The following is a 17447-nucleotide window of genomic DNA, read 5'->3' on the forward strand; positions in this document are numbered from 1 at the left end:
TATCAATCCTTTTAGGACACACTAAAAAAAGACCCAAAAAGATAGCGCTAGGTGATAATCATCGTTTTTAATACAGGAATAAATCATTGCGCTGATACATAACAGAGCTTTTGTACTGACACACTTATTGGAGGACGAAAAGGTTCTACTTTAAGCCTCAAACACTATTACAAGAACAACAAATCCGAAGGACTAGTTTTGGGGTAAGATTTTGAGGAAGTTCTTCTGGACTAAGCTTTCAACAGAGTCCTTCACGCTAAATTCAAGTATTTGACGCCTATAGTTTTTGCTCGTTCCCCCGATATTTGGAAATCCGTTTTCTTCAAAGCTACATCCAAATATAAGAATTGTGAGTGAAGATGAATGATGACTTCCCCATCAAAATCACAATGATATCATAGTAAATTAGTTCAAACGTTTGTATGTGCCTTGCATATATCAGAAAGAAGTTGGAATGTTGTTTTGCGTAGGCGATGAAAATATATAGTGCCATCCAGGACATACTACTAAAATGACTACATCATCAGTAATCTTAAGGGCTAAAATTTCCCTATTAATAATAATTAACTATCCTACTTCCTCTTAGGAGCGTTATAAAACCTTGTAGCATTTCTGCTTTTCTAAATTCAAACAGAGAGGAATCAGCTAGTAACCGTAGACTTTCTATTGTCTATGTTGTTCCCCTTTAGATTTCGAATCTGTTTAGACGGTATCATTAAAATCCTAGATCATTGGAAAAAAGATATGTTCCTATTATGCATTAATGTGTGTCAGGAGACTTACCTTGTCTTATGAAGTTGAGCACAGCCTCGGAGGGTAGGCTGCAGAAATGGACCAATGACTACAACTGGATGAAGGGTAATCAAATCAATCCCATTCTGTTTTGCAAATTCCCACGCAGCTTCTTCAGCCAGGGTCTTCGACAGATTGTACCATTGCTGCAAAAATCAAATTTAGAACACAGCCAATAAGCCAATAGTGAAGAGATCAATGCTAGCTATATGTTCTACCTATCTTTTGATGTACGCATATATATACACATCTAATGTTCGAAATATATGGAACAAGGTAATGAAGGAATTTCTGTCATTGCTCAAACTACTTTTTTTTTTTTTTAAAAAGGGCAGCCTGGTGCACTAAAACTCCAACAATGTGCGAGGTCCGGAAAGGGCCAGACCACAAAGGGTCTGTTGTACACAGCCTTACCCCTGCAAATTTACAAGAGGTAGTTTCCGGGGCTTGAATCTTGACCTCTTGATCACAAATACACTATATTTATATATAGGTTAATTCTAGCTAGTGCTATTAAAGCTTTGATTCTGCAACACAACGTACAATTAATAATCAAATCGAAAAGTATGAGCAGAAATTGAAGCTAAGGAAGTAATTAAAATCTTTCTTTTCTAGAACGATTTTTACTTTATAAATATTACTATTTTAAAGATGGAGAGAAAAAAAACTGACTGAGATTGCGAACAGTGGCGTTGACGGTGTAGCAATAACTTGACCATCCATGAAGCTATGAAACCAGATGCCCCTGTTACACATTGTCTTCCCTTCTCCACCATTCTTACTTTCCATTGCTAATCCGAGTTATTCAAAAACAATACAGAACCATAAGACACTTCAGTTCTCTTTTCTCTTTTTGTGCGACAACACCTGGGGTGGTGGGAAGGAATAAAATAGAAGACCATAGCAAAGGGTGGTGGCCATGGCCCATGTTGGTTGATACTCTTCCCTATGGCCACTCATGGAGCAAATAATAATTTACTGATATAAACCTCTCTTATTTAGGACTATATACTAGTTTGGAGATATGTGCGTTCGCACGTGAATATAAATCTCTCTTTTATTTACTAAATATTTCTGACATCTCTTATCAACTAAAATATGTTGACAAGACGAGCCCAACTCACAACGTTACATAGATTCCGTCTCAACTGCTACTACTGTATTATTTCACGTTTGCTTAGTTCATTCTGTAATTTTATAATTGATTTTGTTCCTATTTTTTATCAATTATACCAATTACATTCTTCTGCCCACAAATGTGGCAGTGTAGAGAGGATTTCATAAATCACAACAAGGTCTTCCCGAGTTCAAGAATGAAGATGAAATGCTGCTTCAACTTAGACATCACCATTTGGTTATAGACAAAGTGATGTGACACATCTATTTGATCACAAGAACAATTAACAGTTAACTATTACCTTGTCACACACAAAACAAGGGCTGAACCCTAAGCAAAATATATAGTTGGAAAATAAAAGGTCAATCAAGACCTGAAAATAGGTAACTTTTACTTGTACAAAATCAACCTGTAATGAATTACATTATCTATGTATTCAGTGTTTGTTACTTATTTAGAAAAAAAAGATTACATTATCAATGTATAAATTAGTTATGCATATAAAGTGGATTTTTCGCCCAAAAATCCAGGGTGTGGGCACGCAGGCACAACTGTGTAGCTCAGGCCTAGTGTATTCCGTTTCCACCAACTTAATATTGTTTAAATGTGGAGGAAGTTCTTTTCCTTCAAGCTTTCAATAGTATCCTTCACGCTCAACTCAAGACATGTGAATTTGACTCCTAATCTTTTTGCTTTTTCACTCGATACTTGGAAGTGTGGGGTAAGAGGCAATCCATCTTTGAAACTGCATCCAAATTTAAGAACTATGATGAATCCCTCAAATATCTTAGAACAAAAATTCTTAATCAAAGAGAAAGATAAGTGAGATTAAGGAACCAAAACATGTTCAACTATAAAGCCTGCAGTGTCTAAATAGTCCACTTCAACTAATCACCTGACATGGAAAAGCAAAATTGACTATCCTACTTCCATTTCTATCGTTTGTTTTCAAAATTGTGCTGCATTTCCTAAAATTGGAACTTTCATTACGTCAATACCTTACAAAACTTCTAATTACTCAGTAACTGTGAACTTGTTACATCTCTTCGGCCTTTGTTGTTCTCCTATTTTGAATCATCAAATTTGTGAAGTGTTAGCAAGATTTAATTCTACATAATAGTTGTTTTAGAAGAAGGATGCAATTAATGATCTTTTTTCTCTGCTGAGAAAGAGATAGTGATGTAAACTAACTAGTATGAAAAAAATTATAATTGTGATACTGGCAACACTTACTTCTTAGGGAGAGTGATGGAAGGGTAAAGCTTTTGAACAATCTTCAAAACCAAAGAAGAGTATCCGTTTGCCCCAACTAAACAATATCTTCCATTTGCTGAAAGAACCTCAAAGGCTAGAATATGTGCATTAGCAACATCCCTAACATCAACAAATCTATATATTCCACCAGACCATGCCTCTTTTCCTTCATCAAATAAAGACAATGTGTCAAGCTTCAGTACTATTTACTAACAAAACCTTGATTTGAACCCCAAACAAGAAGAAAAGCCAAAAATAATTTTTAAAAAAATGTGTAAGGACTTCCGTATAGTAACTAAATCAAATGAGTTGTTTACATATCAGTTGAGCCATCCAATTTTAATACTATTTCACCACCAAATATATATCTAATTCGTTTGGCTAGACTTCTAAAAGTTGTGTGAGCTTTAGCAAAGCTTCTTGAGTGCACATGTTTGTTTTGGAATTTCAGTACACTTTTCTCAACCAAAGAGCTTATCCAAAATGTTGTCCAAATGGTAAGGACTCTAGCTAAAAAATACCCCTAATTTTGAAAGAACTGTATCAGAGGAGTTAAGATTAAGTTCCATGTATGCCTTATGCATGCTTCAAAACCAGAGTGGAGACAAAATATATTTACACCAAGTCCACACCATTTGAGTTCTGCACCAACTCACTTAAAATATTGCCTCAGCTTGACCATCCCTTTTACTGACTAATATTTTCCATGAGGTGAATTGTTTGTCCTAAAGGTTTCATCCATGGAGGGTGTGATGAGTTTCGTTAAAGAGGGAAAATTGAGACTGAAGTATATTGGCTGGCTTGAATTCTTATGAAGGTTGGGGCGGTAGGTTATAGACTGCCTTAGAAGGTTGAGAGGGACTTTAGTAGCATTTACCAAACTTACCATTGAATCAGCATTTACCAAACTTACCATTTCATTCGCAATATTTGGGTTTTTTTAGAGTTAATTTTGTGGGAGGTAAAACAAAAAGTGCTAAAAGATTGTTCCCATAAAATGTTCATCAGTGGCACTGTGGCAGGGTAGCAAATATAAAGTAGGCTTTTAGAAATTCTTACTTCTGTATATAATGGTCTTTAAAGCTTTAGAAAAGACAATTGCTCAAAAAGATTATCAGAAGAGATTCGTGTTCCCGAATCGAGGAAACACTAGCAGAAAACTAGCAATAAGGAAGCGAGGGATAAATGCAGGGAAGAAAAAGTTCTAGAAGGGATTATTAGTCTTCCTAGTCTTCGACACAAGAAAGGGGTGGTACAATCACAAAAGAAGTTTCCAGTTAAATGATCATAAAATTCCAAGATCATTTCAAGCTAGCCAAACACAGACAAGACAACACATGTTCCTACTATGCATTCTATACATAAACAAACTATTTTCATCAAGAGTGTTGTATAAGCAAATTAGAGAAGAAGGAATTGGTGGGGTGGGATTGGGGGAGAAGGAGGTAAGAATATCTCAAGGTGACTTGTGTCACTGAACAAACTTACCTTCTTTTATGACGTCCACTATAGCCTCACAAGAGAAATTGAGCGTAGGCTGCAGAAGTGGACCAATGACTAAACCTGGATGGAGCGTTACCAAGTCAACCCCATTCTCTTTTGCAAATTTCCAAGCAGCCTGCTCAGCCAGCGTTTTGGAGAGTTGATACCACTCCTGCAAACAAAACACCTTCAGCAAGCCAATTGTGAAGAGAATGCTATATAATACTATCTCCAGTCCATGTTACTTTTGTCATTAGCAAACTGAATTTGTTTCTAAATATTTGATGTTACCGGAAAACAAGAAATTCCTATAGTTGATGTGTAAGTTTGGACTTCATCCCATGATAAAAAAGATGTGGAGAAGATCAAATAAAAAAAGAGCACAAGAAAACAAATCGACTTCCAATGCAACTCCAAGAAAGATACATTTTCCGAACCTCTTGTTATAATAATCGAAGGATAAGCCTCATTAAATTGAAAAGGACTACCAATTTATAGACACATAGAACCTTTCTTTCCTCGCAGAATTCAGGATCTGAATACCAAGTCTCATCAGCCACAGCACCAGGGGTTGACATATTTTTATTGCATATAACAGAAGCAGTAGAAGAAGTTATCACAACTCTTCTGACAGATGGTGATTTGGCACATGAACGAAGGACATTTAACGTTCCTTTCACAGCAGGATCCACAAGTTCCTCCTGGAAGACAAAGTAAAGCATGAAGATGTATTTAAAAGCTAACAAACATTTTCCTCCTTAAATACATCTCTTGACATATTTTGATGTCACAGTAGGTTTCTGACCTTAGATTTCCCTGTGAGAAAAACAGGTGAAGCTGTATGAAAGACACCTTCACAACCATCAACAGCAGGATCAAACGATTGCTCTTCAAGTAACTCTGCTTCGAATAGATGCAGCCTCTCATTCGCTCCATCAAGGCCTAGCAAGTGATCCACTTTACTTGTATCCTCTGCGTGCTTATAATTAACATTTTAGAAGCTGGGAACACTCTTATATACACGAAGGAGGAAGGATTAAGAGTAACAACTGAATAATTGAATATCAAATGTATTTGAAACCACCATTCCAGTTTGACTAGAACAATAACTGAATGTTGTGAGAGCTAATTTCATATTACTGTCGTCCAATCAATAACTTTATATAGTTGAAAAATATAAGGTTTTACTTATAATCCACTGGGAAATTTAGGGTCAGGGCTGCTATATTAGGTATAACTACAATCCAATTGGGCATTTGTATTCTAGTTCTACTATCTATGAATAATAGCAAATCAATTCCCTATTTTCAGTTAGAGCTTCTCAAATACATATCAATGGAGTATAGGGATAGGATAACTTACTTTTTCTTCTGGAATACACAAATCAATCTAGAGATCAAATATAATTAAACAAGATTGTAAAGTCAAATATCAGTGCAAACAGAAATTCAAAAAGGAAAAAATCACAAACAAGGAGAGAAAGAGAACTGACTGAGATTCCGAACAGTGGCGTTGACAGTATATCCACGTTGTAGCAACAACTTGACCAGCCATGAAGCTATGTAACCAGATGCCCCTGTTACACATACTACCTTTCCTTCTCCAATATTCTTACTTTCCATAGCCAGATATTATTCAAAAACAATACAGAGATATATTATCACTGATGCTCTTTGTTCATCTCAATTGGATAACTGCCTTAAGTTATCTCAACACTACTCATTTGCGTAACTGGATTCCTAATTTAACCTGACCTACCCGGCTAAATTAGTGTTTACTCCCCCTCCGTCCGGAATTGTTTGTCATCGAAAGTCAATCTGACTAATTTTTAATGATAAATTAGATCATATTAATTTGATATTATACATCTTAAAATGTTAGTCAAAGTTTTTATAGTTTTAACTCTAAAAATAGAAACCGCGACAAACAATTCCAGACGGAGAGAGTATTTTCAATACGTCAATTATGGAAAGAGATTTTGAATTTAAATTGAGGAAATTTGTAATATAGTCACTCGAAAATGCTCCATAATTATAGTTTGCTAATTACGATTTGTAACGACATGTTATAGGCAAAGAGAGTAGTGAGCGAGACTAGGAGTGATGGCAGAGAGTGGGAGAGAGGTGATATATTGGCTAGATAATTGTATATTATACATATGTATTTATATATTCTAGCGAGAGAAACTGGGAGAGAGAGGAGAGACGCGAGCAAGAGAGGAAAATAATTAGTATAATTCGCAGGTACGTTTGTATAATTCACGTATTTTTGTATTATTGAGTAATATAATGTCTGCCTCCTACACATATAATAAAATTCGAAATAACGAATTGATACAAATATAAACATATGAACTTTAAACAATTATACAACATATATTATACAAATTACATTATACAAAATACAAAAATTATACGTTTATACAAAATACAAAAAGTTATACACAAAATGATTGAAGGTATATGATGAAAACTGAAAAACCAAAGGAAATCATCGTTATATACAAATATAAACAATTGTATACAAATACAAATTAAACAAAGAATTGTTAGTTGCGATTTATACAAATATGGTGAATTATATATATACAAACGTGGTTAATATACAAATTTAAAGTCAGCTCACGTAATTAATTGTATAATATTAATCGCGAGTGATAATTATAGTAAACTATAACCATGATGAGTAATTAAATAGTATAAATTTGCTAAAACGCCTAACTTTTTCATTTAAGATTACTTAACCACCATTGGAAGAGGTTTTGTGTTAATTTTACTTAATCAGAACTTTAAGCCCTTACAAAAAAAAAAGTTTTGGTCGGGGACGTTTGAACACCCAACTTCAGACAACAAAATCAGCTAGCAAACCAACACGCTAAAAGATAGATAACTTTTTGTCAAATATGATATTTCATTTATTATATATCCTTACGAATAATATTAATATATATACTTAGTAAAATAATTCGAAAAGTGAGTATCGTTCGATACTTCTTCGCTCAACATGGACCTGCCCTCGGCGACAATAAAATTGAATAGAGTAGTGCTAAAATGTAATATTACAAAGATATTAGAGTGGATAATGTTTTAACGACTTTAAAATTTGTTATAAATCTTAATCATTTAATCTATTTGAATATTTATAAAAGAAGACATAATATATAGGAGGATCAAGAAATTTTATATCATGAATACTCAATTATTTTTAATTTGAAATTGCTATGTCTAGTATGTGTTAGTACATTTGAATTAATGATTAAATATTACATACAAATAATAGTTGTTCATTATAAAAAGCGATGGGTGTTAAACCATAACATACGACCGCCATTGTATACTAATGTTTTTTAATTTGGTCTCAATTTTCAACTGACATTCATGTCGTTCAACTTTGAATGACATAAATTGACACTTAAATTATCTTAAAATTGAATATAATGACTAATCTTACACGATTTCCATACATACATACATACATACATACATACATACATATATATACATACATATATATATATATATATATATATATATATAACAAACACATATAAAAAGTATATTTAATAATCAAGATTTAAATAATTAAAATCAAAATCATCATTTAGTTCAAATAAGTAAGAAAACACAAACAAGTACATTTAACCCTCTATTGATTAAAATGCTTATTTAGTTCCTTAATAAAAACATGCTACATTTTGAAAATTATAATGCTATATTACATTCAAATATGGAGCAATAATACAAATTCAAACATAACACACAAATAACTAATGTAATCTAATGCTAAATAATTCATCAAATTTGACAATTTTCCAAAGTCGAGGGTACGCTCAATTTCAATTGATCTAATATAAAATATGCTTGACTAGATATTATATTAGAAAAATTACGTGAATTGATATATTTTAATAAATAATTATTTATTTTAGCAATATCTTTTATTTATTATCATTTATAGTAATAATATGTTAAACTTGCAATATGCTAAAAGTGGATTATGTATGCAATACATATGAACTATATTGTTTTTAAAAATATATTATGTTTATTAAAATGTATGATAAATGAATTATCTATCATTAAAATTTGTGTTATATGTGAACAAAAAATTATTCTTTGTAATATGAATTAAATTTATATAAAAAATGAATTAAAAGTGATTAACTAAAAAAGAAATACTATTAATATAAATGATAAATATTATTTTATTATACTATATTTACGTAAGTTTCCCTTGTAAGAATCCAAATATTCTTTTTATAGTATTAGAGGGACTAAGTGGCAAATTCTCCGTCAGGGAAAATTTAATTCCGAATAGTATCTTTAATTGCATTCAGGGACAAAAAGTTTTGCCACTGAACAAATAACTTCTTAAAATCTGGCAAAATTTCATTTTTACACTAATTGTAATTTTTTTTATAAGTGATAATTTCTCCGGCACCCGCGACTTAACAGTAGATCCTCCCTGAAATTCCAGATCTCATACATTCTCGGCTTCGTCTCAGCAATGTCGATGGATTCCGAAGATCCGATGGACGAAGCTTCACCGGTCACCGGACTTCTCCCACTGGCGTCGGCTGCACAACAACCTTACATCTCCGAACTCCTTTCTTTCACTCTCGATCGTCTTCACAAAGTAACGTTAAATTGTTACCTATGCAAGTTTGAAATGTAGTTGTTTTTTATTTGGATGGATTTTTATGTATGATTGTATTTTTGCAGGAACCGGAGCTTCTGAGAGTGGATGCGGAGAGAATTCGGAGGCAGATGCAAGAGGTTGCCGTTGGAAACTACCGTGCCTTCATTTCTGCTGCTGATGCACTACATGCGATTCGGGAAGAAGTTTCTTCTGTTGATAAGCATCTTGACTCCTTGGTAATTTTTGCAGAATTTTGGTAATTGCTTTGATTTTGATTTGTTCAATGGCTATTTTCAACTGTCATATGATTTAGAAGTGTTTATTGATCTATAAACAAGATAATAGACTTGAGGAACTAACTGACACTGGATGATTTGGTCTGTTGCACTGCTATAGCTCGAATAAAATCAACCAAAAAACATTGAGATCAATTAAGCAAACTCAAGTAATGTGTTTGAAAATCCCCTCCCTTAACAGAAATATCAAATAGTTACTCCATTCCAGCAGTAACAAACCAAATAGTAGCGCAAAACATATCATCATGCTAATTACAATTGAAGAAGAACTTGGGTGCTGTCAGTGTGGCTTGATCTTCTATTCCGGCTTTTCCTATTTCTATTGTTGTCACCCGAGGGTTTCTCTCTATATTTGAAGCTCAAAGGTGTTCTTGGCCCTCCTTAACAAAAAATCTTACAAACCATTTTGTTCTCTATAGAGGTCAAAATCATAAATCTACAATGGTTACAAAGTTTTCCTAGTAGAGGCTGGGTAAGCCATTTCCAAGTAGAGGTGGATGTCAACGATATATTCCTGGATTGTAGATGGCCTCCTAAGAAAAAAGAATCATCTTATCTACTCCTCTCTGTCTTGAACGGTTTATTTCCTTGAGCACGGTCTGTTACGAACAGCAGCCAGCGTATCACACCTCCAGACTCCAGTAAAATTACCATATCTTGTATTAGGATGGTCCAAATTGCTAACTACTTGATCTTTTGGAAAATATACATATGATCTCACCAATTATTACAACCAAGCCAATTATAAACCTATACAGGTTAATTCTTGAAATAGAGTGATAACATGAAATATTGTTAAATATGGGCAAGATCTCTCCAATTAATTCAAAGTGCAACAAAAGTAAATCAGAGAAACCCATAAAATGCCATAAGGATTTAGCAAATTTAAGCTAAAAAGATTGCCTTATCCGTATGAAGATCAAGCCATCAGTTTGTCTTTTCACTATGACACTGCTGACTGAACTATTTTTAAATAAAAGTTTTCCTCTTTGCTTTCTTAAGAAATAAATTTTAGGTTAGCAGCTTAAACTAATTCAAAGTTAGAGAATTAATCTGCAAAAAGTTCCCGTTAACTTTTTCACTAGATTTAACCAAATTGAGTCAAAATTGAGTTTTTATTTATCTGAACCTTTCAGCTTTTACATCAAATTTGGTAGTGATCAGAACCAAGGAGCATCTCGTATGCTATCTTCATTTTATCTCAACCCTATTTGCCATTGTTTGGGCAAATCTTAAGAAGGCTGCTTCACTGGTATTTTTTGTGTATTCACCTTTATATGCTGCAGTTGTAATTGTGAAACTATTGGCTTGTTTTCTGCTCTTGCTTCCTTTATTTCTCAGTGTAACTGTGCAAATGGGAACTGCAATCATAATTTCTCATATAAAACTTTTTAGGTAGAAAAGGGCATCAAAACTTATGGTTGTGTTTCTTGGTTTGCAGCTCAATGAGATACCTAAGCTAACTTCAGGTTGCAGTGAGTTCAGCACCTCTGCAGAACATATCTTGGAGAAAAGGAAGATGAATCAAACATTGCTTGCAAACCATAGTACTCTGCTTGACTTGCTTGAAATTCCTCAGCTAATGGACACGTATGTTTTCGTCAATGCTGTAAGGATCACTCGTTAGAACTTAGAATTGAAACTGCATCCATGATTTTGAAGGGATGAAATGTCCGTGGTTTTTGCTAATGATATATGTTACCTTCCAAAGTGCAGTTTATGTATTTGACCCAGTAAATTTGTGAGAGAATTGATTTTGGTGCAGACATTGTGATTAAGTTATAATATCTAAATTTCCTTTTTTAGACAAGGGATCTTAGTCTAGTTGGAAAAGACCTTTTCCCTCAAAACATGAGCCATGAGGTTAGTGGTTCGAGTCACCAAAGAGAGTAAAGTGGGAAGAGGTGTAGTGTTCTGTTCTAGGTAGAGGGGTTTAGCATATAAAAAGATCCAAGTTTTCTAATATGTTGGGGGTGATGACCAATATTCTGTTGTTCTTAGAGCCATCGATGCTCATATCTGAAGATTCAGCCTGAATTGTCTTGCATAGCACAGCCATGTAAGTAGTCAAGTTTATTTTTTATTTTTTTAATAATAACATAGAAATACATAGGCGATGGACATAGACCTTACCTCCTATAGCAAAATACTGTGGATCACCATAAGCTAGTTTGAGACCCAACATATATCATATAGGATGATTCACATGAAAAGGGAGACTCAGAACATTATTAATATTCCATATAAGTGAATGAACTCATATCTTTTAGCTTCCGTGCTTTTGTGGTGCTAGACTTGAGTGGTCTCTTAATATTGCAGATGTGTGAGAAATGGAAACTATGATGAAGCTCTTGATTTAGAAGCATTTGTTTCCAAGCTTTCAGCAATGCACCCCAAGTGAGTCATGGGTCGTTTCTTTGTTTTTCTGTAGGAACTGATATAATTGAATTTGATGAAAACTTACTAAGGTACTTTTGATTCTTTTTCGTCTCCCCCTGAAGGTTACCAGTCATTCAAGCCCTTGCTGCAGAAGTCCGGCAGACCACCCAATCTCTTCTTTCTCAGCTTCTCCAAAGACTTAGGTCAAACATTCAGGTGCTTTCTGGCATAGATTATTTGATTTTGTAACAGTTATGCTGGTGGAGCATACTGGAATGGAAGTTCTCCATAAATTATGAAGCTTAAGACCTAACTGCTTACAATTTATTGATGCAGTTGCCAGAATGCCTGCGTATCATTGGATACTTGCGTCGTATAGGGGTGTTCAATGAGTATGAGATGCGCTTACAGGTGAAATAGATATATTTTAACAACAGCTGGTCTTACCTAACAGTTTGCTTTTTGGTCTTCATTTATTTCATTTGGTTCTTCTAATTTATTTTTTTGACCCATATTTGACCAAATTTGCCCCTTCAACAGTTTCTAAGGTGCCGTCAGGCATGGCTTTCTGGGATCCTTGATGACTTGGACCAGAGAAATGCTTATGAATACCTCAAAGGGATGGTAAATTGTCATCGGATGCATCTCTTTGATGTTGTTAACCAGTACCGTGCGATATTTGCTGATGATACTTCCGGAAGGGAAGAAAACTATGATGGTGGGCTTCTCTTCAGTTGGGCCATGCATCAAATTTCTTCCCACCTTAGAACTTTAAAGATGATGCTACCGAAGATCACTGAAGGAGGTTCTTTATCAAACATTCTTGATCAATGCATGGTGAGCATATATATTTGTGCTAGGCAGGTCATCAAAATTCATTTTGCTGTAGTAGAACTTCTATTTGGCTGTGATCGACCATGATGTCTTCTGCTTGCAATCACAATGAATACTAAACATGTGAAAGAAAATGTATTGCATTTTGAGTACAGAACAAAGGGAGATGTAAATTCCCAGAAATGGCTGGAGAAAGATAGTTAAAGTTTTGTTCGTATTATTCAAGTTATTTGTTGCACTTTAGCCATCCTGCTGGAAATTGTTTTCCCTTCTCTCTATGGTGGGCAGGAAGGCGGGGAGCACTAAAAGAAACAAACATATTTACCTTTAGGTACACTTGTCTGGTGAGCTAATCAGAAGAGCCATATAACTCAAAAGCTAGTCTTAAACCTATAAGTGTAGAGTCGAAATCCATCCCTTTGTTTCCTTCTAGTCACTTTGCTTTTCTGAGTCAACTTCAATTTCCAACCTATCTTCTTTCTCATTTTGTGGCCAATTTCAATTTTCAACACATCTTTGTCACATTTTTTGTGATCTATCTCCACTATTTGGCCTCTATCTCCGTGAAACCAAAGCAGATGGCATTAACTTTATTGTCCTTCTTCCATGTTAACATCAGAAAATAAGTAGGCTTCAATTCTCTGCAGGCTGAAAAATTCAATCACTTCACATATTTAAATTCTAAACTGACTTGGCTCTGATTGCATAAGCTAAGGTAGAAATTTGCTTATTGTATGTTCTTTTAGAATGATAACTATTTATTAAAAGAGATGCATGCAGACTTTTTCTTATATTCCCTCTGTCTTGTTTGATATGATTTCATTTGAACGGTGTGCAATTTACGATATAATATGGTTGTTATATTTTATTAGTAATATTCCCGCCGTCCCAATTTATGTGATGTTGTTTGACTTGGCACGTAGTTTGAGAAAGAAAGATTTTTGAAGCTTATATCATTCTTTTTTGAGGGACTAGAAGGAAGTATGAATAGCACCAAAATTTAGAATTTGCATACTTAATGAGATTTAAGTTCTTGAAAATTGTGAAACTTCTATAGAATTGTATTATTTTGAGAATTATGTCAAACAATTTCCAAAGGAAAGATTGTCGTTGACATTGTGACTAGGGGAGTATGCCTCCTCCTCTTTTGGAAGATTTTTATATGGGTGGGGTTGAAGAGGGATCACTAACCATCAGTCCTTTGCTGGTTACCTACAAGTTTAGGTGAATACAGGTATGATTTGAAGCCATCTGAAATCAGGCTTGGCAAGTTTCTTTTTTTCATCTATAAAAGGGGTTCATACTGCTTTGGTGTATGTGATAGTTATTGCTTGTTTCATAGTCTTGCAATAGTTGTTTCTGTTGTTGCATTTGTTATTTACTTATTCATGCATTTAATCAAGCTTTGGGTTTTATTCACTTATTGATGCTTTTTTCTTTTTCTGTTGACAGTATTGTGCTATGGGCCTTGGTTGGGTTGGATTGGACTTCCGCGGCTTGCTTCCCCCTCTTTTTGAAGAGTACATACCTGATTAGTTCTTTGTGATTCTGGAATCTTAAAATTGGTCACTAAGCTAGTTCTTTTATGCATTTCATTTTCTGGTTACTTTTGTAGGGTGGTCCTAAATCTGTTTTCAAAGAACATGAATGCAGCTGTTGAGAATTTCCAGGTATATATTTTAGACCAATGGTAGAACTCTTGTACCTAGCACTGTCAGCCTAAATGGGAACACATTATCTAAAGTAATCTTTTGAAGTAGGCAGCCTATCATTCTTCACTCAGAATTTGATAATATGCAAACTTTACTTGATTCCAGTTGGTCCTTGATTCTCATCGCTGGGTTCCATTACCAGCAGTCGGCTTTCCTACCAGCAGTTTGAGTGAAGAAAGTCATGAAGATGTTACTCCTCCCTCAAGTCTAATGGAGCACCCACCTCTGGCTGTCTTTGTTAATGGTACGTTACAAGCTCACTTCACTACTTAAGTAAGCACCTTTACAAAGGTTCCCTTTTGTTCATTGCCTGCAACTGTTAACACACCAAGAAAAGGACAAGTACCAAAGAATGGGATTTCTAGGTCAGCATGAGAGATATCTTGGTTTTTGAATTCAAAATTGTACGTTGGGCTCCTGCTGGAGTACTCCGTGTTATGGATGCTAGTAGGTCATTAGAAATGCTTAAATGTCTGGGAGTCTGCCTGTGTTCTCGTACCAAGCAAACAAAAGCTTCTTTTAGAATCCTGCAAGTTCATTCATTGTTTTTTTTTTCAATGAATAAACAAAGAACAAAGGATGTTAGAGACATACTCACTTTTTCTGTAACTTGTGTGGAGTTCTCCCTGTTTCATCTTGTTGAAAATCAATTTTTATGCCCTTTTTTGAAAAAAAATAAAAAACATGGTTGCTAGAATTTTTGATTTCTGATTATTTTGCAATTGAGAACTCAACTATAGAACTGAAATTGTTTATCTAAGCATCGCTAATTTGGGTGAGTATATCTTCATCGAGTGCTACCAACTACAGGTGTGTAACCTGAGTCTTTGATATAGGCTGAAGATTGAGCTTTATTATTTATCAAGGGAACATTTGCAAGGGATATTGTATGAATTGTTATTTTGATCAATTTACTGATGAGCTGATACTGTCATGACTAATGGTTTCAACACCACCCTGCATCAAGTAGGTGTCAGGTTTAAGGCTTTTCCTTCCATACTCACTATTCACGGGTCCATCAGCGCCAATAAAAAATGAACAAAAGAAAGCCAGTTTGGCCACTGTAATTTGGTATCTCTAAGACTAGCTTCACCAACAACTAAGAATTATTGACCGTTTGAACTGATCAAACCACCTTTGGCTTTAAGTTTAAAGCTCAAAAAAAGGGAAAGAAAATTATCGGCTTATGATTCAACTAATTGCTAAATAAAGTCTTTACACTAATGCAGTCGTTTTTGCATCCAATTTGCAGGTGTCTCTGTGGCAATGAATGAGTTACGACCTTGCGCTCCCTTGAGTTTAAAACATGTGCTTGCACAAGAACTGGTTAAAGGATTGCAGGGTGTTTCTGATGCTTTACTGAGATATAACACTACGCGCATGCTTCGGGAAAATGAATCTCTCCTTTTCCTATCACTATGTCGAGCATTTATTGAGGTAGCATCATAAGAACTGGTTTGACCTTCATGTACTACTAATTTGTGCACCAATCGACTCAAACATACAAATTATGTACCTTTCCAGGTTGCTTTCCCACACTGTGTTACTTGTTTTGGTCGTTGTTATCCGGGTGGAGCTGCTCTTATAGCCGATGCCACAACTCTATTCGATGGAATTAGCCGATTATTGGCAACCTCTTCAGGATCCTCCAGAGAAGTTCCAAAACCAGTTGGTAATTCAGAGGCCAACAGTACATCAGAAAATGGCGACGCACCTAAGAAGGAAAATGGGGAAATTCCTAGTAGTGAACAACCCGAGAGTAGGAACGCAGAAGAGGAACCCAATAATGTCCCCTCAGAAAACGAGGAGAAGCCTGGTAATTTATCATCATGATGATGCATTATGAAATTCAGTTTATATTATATGTGATGAAATACTAAAAAGACTCAGATATATGCTTTTTTTTCCTTTTCAATTGTGATTGTGGCTGATTTATTTTGATCAGATGGGCTCGTAACATATTTGAGAATATAAGAGCATATGTATGGAAAAAAACTAATAAGAGCAGCGTGATACAAAAATATACCATAAATTAACCTATTCTTATTTCCCTATAATGTCGGAGTTTAGACATAAACGAAAACAAAATTAATTAGGGCTTTTGTGCTAGTAGTATATATATATAAATATATAAAATAGATGTAGTTTCAATTCATAAATTTGTCATGAAGCCATCTCTAGAAGGTGTTGTTAGGCATAAGAAGTGGCTGATCAACAAAAAGTCGAATTCCTTTCGAAGGAATTCATCAAAAACCAATTGGGTGAAGAATGTTGTGGTGACAACTAGCAGTTTTCGAAAGGCGGCGGCTGCTGAACAAGTGGTATTAGATTTTGGAGATGAGTATGGATTTTGGGAGAATTATCAAAGGTTGGAGGTAAAAGATGATTATGAATTTTGGGAGAATTATCTACGCTTGGAGGAAGAAATTGGTTGGACAAAAAGGAAATTGTAAACGGCCCATCAGCAATCATTGTTGTAGATGTAAAGAATTCAGAGTCGAGATGTTATCTATTTATTTATTCATGCAACAAAATCTTATTTGATCTGATTGGGATATTCAGGATTTAGAGTTAATCAATTTTAATGTTATTTGATTTTCCATATGCATATCTTATATAGTGTCGATTTCAATTTGCTTGAAATTATTGTTAACAAGCCAAGGGAGATGATTATTTGATTGCTAAATTTACTCTTGTTGGAATTTTCTGTTTTCCTATAAATCTCAAGCTTATTCATTAGTTGAATTTAGAAGAAAAATAAGAAATGTTACTCAAACCCTTCTTTATTAGGAGTGTACAAGGGACCGTTTGGTTGGTAACGAGTCATTTCATCAGGATTAGTTCATATGGAGAACTTATGCCATCGATCACTAATGTATAAATAGTGGTATACCAAACAAATTAATACAAGAAATTTATCCCAACCGTAAGTTTCTTCTAACT

General features: G+C 34.5%; 3 protein-coding genes across 4 annotated transcripts; 1 reads left to right on the forward strand and 2 right to left on the reverse strand.

The window, feature by feature from the left end:
- Positions 1-48: 48 nt before the first annotated feature.
- LOC104648634 (cinnamoyl-CoA reductase 1-like) lies at positions 49-2130 on the reverse strand. The gene is made up of 3 exons (XM_010326393.4): positions 1465-2130; positions 784-938; positions 49-328 (listed from the first exon to the last, which is right to left on the reverse strand). The coding sequence occupies exons 1-3, from the start codon at positions 1579-1581 to the stop codon at positions 193-195; spliced, it is 408 nt and encodes a 135-aa protein (XP_010324695.1). The 5' UTR covers positions 1582-2130; the 3' UTR covers positions 49-192.
- A 123-nt stretch (positions 2131-2253) lies between these two features.
- ADH (alcohol dehydrogenase-like) lies at positions 2254-6381 on the reverse strand. Of its 2 annotated transcripts, XM_010325292.4 has the most exons (7): positions 6138-6381; positions 5451-5617; positions 5155-5346; positions 4652-4817; positions 3143-3329; positions 2908-2973; positions 2254-2654 (listed from the first exon to the last, which is right to left on the reverse strand). In XM_010325292.4, exons 1-6 carry the CDS (start codon positions 6265-6267, stop codon positions 2946-2948), a joined length of 870 nt encoding a protein of 289 aa, XP_010323594.1. In that variant the 5' UTR covers positions 6268-6381; the 3' UTR covers positions 2254-2654; positions 2908-2945. The 2 variants fall into 2 exon arrangements, with proteins under 2 accessions (XP_010323594.1, NP_001234838.1); NM_001247909.1 differs by lacking the exon at positions 2908-2973 and having other exon boundaries at positions 2510-2654; positions 6138-6267.
- Positions 6382-8995: 2614 nt separating this feature from the next.
- Positions 8996-16544, forward strand: LOC101254422 (conserved oligomeric Golgi complex subunit 8). The gene is made up of 12 exons (XM_004229607.4): positions 8996-9280; positions 9367-9519; positions 11021-11169; positions 11899-11976; positions 12081-12174; positions 12295-12369; positions 12499-12795; positions 14245-14312; positions 14408-14462; positions 14610-14748; positions 15757-15941; positions 16029-16544. Exons 1-12 carry the CDS (start codon positions 9152-9154, stop codon positions 16335-16337), a joined length of 1731 nt encoding a protein of 576 aa, XP_004229655.2. The 5' UTR covers positions 8996-9151; the 3' UTR covers positions 16338-16544.
- Positions 16545-17447: the final 903 nt, after the last annotated feature.

This window comes from Solanum lycopersicum, chromosome 1, assembly GCF_036512215.1.
Source record: "Solanum lycopersicum chromosome 1, SLM_r2.1".
NCBI classification, from domain to species: domain Eukaryota; kingdom Viridiplantae; phylum Streptophyta; class Magnoliopsida; order Solanales; family Solanaceae; genus Solanum; species Solanum lycopersicum.